Source organism: Falco peregrinus, unplaced genomic scaffold (genome assembly GCF_023634155.1).
Source record: "Falco peregrinus isolate bFalPer1 unplaced genomic scaffold, bFalPer1.pri scaffold_139, whole genome shotgun sequence".
Lineage (NCBI taxonomy): Eukaryota > Metazoa > Chordata > Aves > Falconiformes > Falconidae > Falco > Falco peregrinus.
The window spans coordinates 1-6,656 of record NW_026599577.1 but is presented as its reverse complement, the minus strand read 5'-3'; the positions used below and the strand labels follow the sequence as shown (position 1 = coordinate 6,656).

General features: G+C 65.2%; 1 protein-coding gene across 1 annotated transcript; it reads right to left on the bottom strand.

Moving 5' to 3' along the window:
- Nucleotides 1–275: 275 nt before the first annotated feature.
- Nucleotides 276–6,465, bottom strand: TAF6L (TATA-box binding protein associated factor 6 like; the record flags this gene model as incomplete). The annotated part of the gene is made up of 9 exons (XM_055793285.1): nt 276–1,040; nt 1,135–1,263; nt 2,195–2,327; nt 2,899–3,119; nt 3,963–4,037; nt 4,431–4,525; nt 4,610–4,660; nt 4,749–4,899; nt 6,275–6,465. Coding segments are annotated over 9 exons (1,565 nt in total), but the record flags the coding sequence as incomplete, so codon positions are not given.
- Nucleotides 6,466–6,656: the final 191 nt, after the last annotated feature.

The window sequence follows — 6,656 nt, the reverse complement described above, 5'->3', positions numbered from 1 at the left end:
TCCCAGTACTGGGCTTAGTGGGAGGGGTCCGGCAGCTTATTGTTGGGTCCATCACCCAATACTGGTTTTACTGGGGGGGGGGGGGGGGTCGTGTTTCCAGCACCAAACACCAGGCTTATTGGTGGGTCCATCACCCAGTACTGGTTTTATTGGGGTGGGTGGGGGTCCATCACCCAATACCCATTTATTTTTTTTGGGGGGGGGGGGGTCCCCCCCGCCCCCGCTCAGAGCAGGAGCTGCAGGGAATACTCAGCCCGTGGCCAGCGTCGGGCCGGCCGGGTGGTCCGACCGATCATGGGTAACTTCTGGGCATATCGCGATATATGTCCGGTTCCGTGATATTGTGGGAAAAGGGTCTGGAAACGGCGCCCGGGGCAGCGGCGCCCGGTCTGACGCCCCGCGATGAGAAAACTGAACCTGGGGGGGTCCCCGGGGCGTAAAACGACATTTTTGGAAAAAATCCCTCGTCCCCGGCCGATGGGGGGGGGGCTGCCGGGGGGGACCACGGGGGGCGCGTGAGGTTAGCCGGGCGATGGAGGGGGGGGTCGCCCCGGGGCGGGGGGGAGGGGGGGGGCAGGGGGTCCGGCCGGGGGCTTTCCTCGTGGCGGGGGGGGCTCACCGTGGCGCTGGCGGTCAGTTGGGGCATCTTGCGCGTCGCCCCATCCCCCCCAAAAGCCGGGGGGGGTGTGTCTTTGCGGATTCCTTCGGGGGTCTCGGGGGGGGGGGGAGGGGGGGGGTGGGGAGGGGAGGGGGTGGCAAACCGGTGCCGAAACGGGTGGCCAAGCTGTCGCCGAAGAAATCGTAGAGCTCCCGGTACATATCGTGGAGGGAGAGGGGGGGGGGCACGGGGGATGCTGACGAAGGGGGGGGCCCCCCCCAAGCCCCCCCCCCAGCTGTAGGAGGGGGCGCCCCAAGCCAACAGCCGGCTCTGGGGTGGGGGTGGGGGGGTCCCGCTTGGGGCTGTGACGGGGGGACCCCTCGCGCCGCGGGACCCCCGATGCTTGCAGCGCCTTCATCTTCAGCAAGCGCTCCACAGCCACCTGGGGGGGGGGGGGGGGGGGGGATGGTGAGGGGGAGTGGGATGGGGTCAACCCACCCCCCCCCACCCCCCCCACCCCAGCCCCCCCCCCTCACCAGAATGGCCCCGTAGACCTTGTGCCCATCAGCCTTGACCTGCGCGTTGGACACGGAATAATCATCCAGGACCGCCTGGAGGTTGGTCCAGTAGGTGGGGAGATGGGGGTACAGCACCCGCTCCACCGCCTGGGGGGGGGGGGGAGGGGGGACACAGAGAGACCCTGAGCACGAGCTCAGGGTGGGGGGCACCACCCCAGCCCTCACCCCTCACCCCATCCCATCCCCCACCCCCTCACCCCATTCCCACCCCATCTCATCCCACCCCATCCCCCACCCCACCCCCATCCCTTACCCCACCCCATCCCCCATCCCCCCCCTACCCCCACCCCATCCCACCACTCACCGCACCGGATCCCACTGGATCCCACCCCATCCCATTCCCCACCCCATCCCTCATCCCATCACTCACCCTATCCCACCGCTCATCCCACCGGATCCCACTGGATCACTCACCCCACCCCACCGCTCATCCCACCCCATCCCATCCCATCCCTCACCCCATCCCACCGGATCCCACCAGATCCCACTACATCACTCACCCCATCCCACTGGATCCCACTGGATCCCACTCCATCATTCACTCCATCCCACTGGATCCCACTCCATCACTCACCCCATCCCACCACTCATCCCCCCCATCCCATCCCATCACTCACCCCATCCCACTGCTCATCCCACTGGATCCCACTGGATCCCACTCCATCACTCACCCCATCCCACTGGATCCCACTCCATCACTCACCCCATCCCACCACTCATCCCCCCCATCCCATCCCATCACTCACCCCCATCCCACCGGATCCCACCAGATCCCACTACATCACTCACCCCATCCCACTGGATCCCACTGGATCCCACTCCATCATTCACTCCATCCCACTGGATCCCACTCCATCACTCACCCCATCCCACCACTCATCCCCCCCATCCCATCCCATCACTCACCCCATCCCACCGCTCATCCCACTGGATCCCACCAGATCCCACTCCATCCCTCACCCCCGTCCCATCCCTCACCCCTACCCCATCCCCCCCCCCCCCCCCCCCATTCCTTTACCTTCCAGCCCAGGGCGTGCAGCCCCACCACCGCGCCATAATGGGAGCAAAGCGGGCGCACTGGGTCAGCCAGCACCTTCTGCAGCGAGAGCAGGATCTGCTGGTACAACCCGCTCACCAGATCACCGTGGGTCCTGCGGGGGACGACAGGCGACGCTTAATTACCCATTAATAACCCTGGCCTAGAAATTAAAGCAAGGTTAAACACGGGGGTGCACCAAGTCCATTGCACCATTCATTCCGCCGCGATTTACCCTCCCACCTCACCAAAAATAAATATATCAAACAGCAAACGAGACCCACATCAGCCTGTGGGCTGATCATTAGGAGATATAAATGATTTTTCTAATTTTCTAATTTTTGAGTCCAGCAGAGCATCATCGCCGCGGTCGATGAGCATCACCTGACGGAGGAGGACTCAAAGCGCTTTCCAGCTGAGCAAAAAATAAAATAATTAAAAAGATGATGAGATTTGAGGTGGATTCTTCTGGAAATTTTGGATTTTAACATCTGATCTAGGGGGTTTGTGTTTTGGTTTTTTTTTAATCAGTTGCCACCGACGGAGGCGATGGGCCCGATTCCGATTCCGAGCCAACCCGGGTGGGAAGATTTCATACGGATGCTGCAAAAACCCGCGCTCTGGGGAGGGGGGGATGGGGGGGACCCCCTGCACCTGCATCGGGGGGGGGGGGGGGGGCTCCTCACCAAAAGATGCGGCTGAGGAGCATGGCGGCGTAATCGCGGAGGGTCCAGTGGTCGTTGAGGGGGTTGATGGAGGCGGCCAGGGGCTCGAGGACGCAGTACATGACGCTGGCGATGAGGCTGCAGACGTAGGAGCCCAGGCAGAGGAAAGGATTCTGGATCAGGCTCCGAGCGATGTGCAACAGCCGGTTCAGCTGCTCCAGGTCGTGGCTGACCGACTTCACCTGCCGGTAAAAGGGGGTTCAGTGGGGAGACCCCCCCCACACACCCCCATGGCCACCCAGGCTTGGGGGAGAACCCCCATCCCATCCCATCCCTCTGCTCATCCCACCGGATCCCACTGGATCCCACTCCATCACTCACCACATCCCATCCCATCCCCCACCCCATCCCTCACCCCATCCCACCCCACCCAATCCCTCACCCCATCCCCCCCCCTCACCCCATCCCCCCCCCATCCCTCACCCCATCCCATCCCACCCCACCCAATCCCTCACCCCATCCCCCCCCCCACCCCATCCCCCACCCCATCCCTCACCCCATCCCATCCCACCCCATCCCATCACTCACCCCATCCCCTCCCCTCACCCCATCCCCCACCCCATCCCACCCCATCCCCCACCCCATCCCCCACCCCATCCCACTGGATCCCACTCCATCACTCCCCCCCATCCCATCCCCCACCCCACCCCTCACGCCATCCCTCAGCCCATTCCCCCCCATCTCATCCCACCCCCCACCCCCCATCCCTTTACCCCACCCCATCCCCCATCCCATCCTACCCCCACCCCATCCCATTGCTCACCCCATACCACCACTCACCGCACCAGATCCCGCCAGATCCCACTCCATCATTCACCCTGTCCCACCCCATCCCATCCCCCACCCCATCCCTCATCCCATCCCACCACTCATCCCACCGCTCATCCCACCGGATCCCACTCCATCACTCCCCCTGTCCCATCCCTCACCCTATCCCATCCCCCCCCATCCCCCACCCCACCCCATCCCTCACCCCACCCCACTGGATCCCACCGGATCCCACCGGATCCCACCCCAGCACTCACCCCGCTGACCACGTAGACGAAGTAAGGCAGGAGCGCAGCGATCTTGGAATTGCTCTGCAAGTCCTGCAGGGCTACCTGCGGGCGAGGATGCTGGCCACAGCGGGGCAGGGGGGGAGGGACCACCCCATTTTGGGGTGCTCAGGGGGAGGGGGGGTCCCCATTTCCCGCCTATTCATCATCTCTTTCCCGCCTCTTTCCCGCCTATTCATCATCTCTTTCCCGCCTATTTCCCGCCTATTTATCATCTCTTTCCCGCCTATTTCCCGCCTATTTATCATCTCTTTCCCGCCTATTTCCCGCCTATTTATCATCTCTTTCCCGCCTATTTCCCGCCTATTTATCATCTCTTTCCCGCCTATTTCCCGCCTATTTATCTCCTCTTTCCCACCTATTTCCCGCCTATTTATCTCCTCTTTCCCACCTATTTCCCGCCTATTTATCTCTTTCCCACCTATTTCCCACCGGTACCTTCATCAGCTGGGGGTCATCACCCAGCACCGCGCGGGTGACGTGCTGGTAGTACTTGAGCAGGTCGTCTGTCAGCGTGGAGACGGCGCTGGGGACTAAAGAGGGGGATGGGGGTGGGGGCGTCACCCCAAAGTCTGACCCCTCCCCAAATCCAGCGCCACCCCCCCACCATCCCTTACCCGCTCCCTGCGGCTCCAGGTTGCCTTTTCCATCCAGGTAGGAAATGTGCACTGGGAAAAGAGCGCGGAAAAAGGGGGGTGAGGGGTCCTGGGGGGGTCCGGGGGGGGGTGGTCCTGGGGTTTTGGGGGGACCCCTCACCTCGCACAGCTGTCTCGGCGCATCCCTTGGGAATGTTGGTGGCCAAAGCCAGCTCTACCAGGTTGACTTCCCGGTCTTCCTGGAAGTACAGCTCCCCTTCCTTGATGGCCCGGAAAGGCAGCGCATCCTGGGAGCCGTATCCGCACACCGCCTGGGGAGGGGGGACACTGTGCTGCCACCCCACCCCCCCCCCCCAAAAAAAAAACCACCCCCAAGAACCCTCTGGGGTCACAGCAACATGGGGGGGGCACCCCTCCCCAGTCCTGGACCCCCCAGGGGGTTACTGGGGCCCCCCCTCCCCCTGGCCGCCCCATGGGATTATTGGGGACCCCCCCTCCTGGTCCTGGCCCCCCCATGGGATTATTGGGGACTCCCCTCCCCCTGGCCCTAGCCCCCCCAGGGGGTTACTGGGGACCCCCCTCCTGGTCCTGGACCCCCCCTCCCCTGTCCTGGACCCCCCAGGGGGTTATTGGGGCCCCCCCAGGGGGTTACTGGGGACCCCCCGCCTCCGATCCTGGACCCCCCAGTGGGTTATTGGGGATCCCCCCTCCCCTGTCCTGGACCCCCCAGGGGATTACTGGGGACCCCCCTCCCCCCGGCCCTGGATCCCCCAGGGGGTTACTGGGGACCCCCCCAGGGGGTTACTGGGGCCCCCCCTCCCCCTGGCCGCCCCATGGGATTATTGGGGACCCCCCTCCTGGTCCTGGCCCCCCCCATGGGATTATTGGGGACTCCCCTCCCCCTGGCCCTAGCCCCCCCAGGGGGTTACTGGGGACCCCCCTCCTGGTCCTGGACCCCCCCTCCCCTGTCCTGGACCCCCCAGGGGGTTATTGGGGCCCCCCCCAGGGGGTTACTGGGGACCCCCGCCTCCGATCCTGGACCCCCCAGTGGGTTATTGGGGATCCCCCTCCCCTGTCCTGGACCCCCCAGGGGATTACTGGGGACCCCCCTCCCCCCGGCCCTGGATCCCCCAGGGGGTTATTGGGGACCCCCCAGGGGGTTACTGGGGACCCCCCCCCTCCAATCCTGGACCCCCCAGTGAGTTACTGGGGATCCCCTCCCTGTCCTGGACCCCCCAGGGGGTTACTGGGGACCCCCCCCTCCAATCCTGGACCCCCCCAGTGAGTTACTGGGGATCCCCCTCCCTGTCCTGGACCCCCCAGGGGGTTACTGGGGACCCCCCAGGGGGTTACTGGGGACCCCCCCCCTCCAATCCTGGACCCCCCAGTGAGTTACTGGGGATCCCCCTCCCTGTCCTGGACCCCCCAGGGGGTTACTGGGGACCCCCCAGGGGGTTACTGGGGACCCCCCCCCTCCCATCCTGGACCCCCCAGGGGGTTACTGGGGATCCCCCTCCCTGTCCTGGACCCCCCAGGGGGTTACTGGGGACCCCCCAGGGGGTTACTGGGGACCCCCCCCCTCCAATCCTGGACCCCCCAGTGAGTTACTGGGGATCCCCCTCCCTGTCCTGGACCCCCCAGGGGGTTACTGGGGACCCCCCCCCCCCCCAAATACCATCCCGGCACCTCGACGTTGCTCCAGCGCAGCGCCCGGTTGAAATCCTCGACCGTCAGTTTGCGGCGCCGGGTGTGTTTCATGAACTGGGAGCTGTTCTGGGGGGGAGGCACCGTCACTGGGAGCGGGACTGGGACTGGGAGCGGGACTGGGACCGGGACCGGGACAGGGACCGGGACCGGGACAAGGACCGGGATCAGGACTGAGAGTGGGAGCAGAGTGGGACCGGGAGCAGGACCGGGACTGGGACTGGGAGTGCGAGCAGAGCAGGACTGGGAGCGGGAGCGGGACTGGGAGCGGGACGGGGATCGGGAGCGGGACGGGGATCGGGAGCGGGACGGGGATCGGGAGCGGGACGGGGATCGGGAGCGGGGACGGGGAGCGCGACCGGCA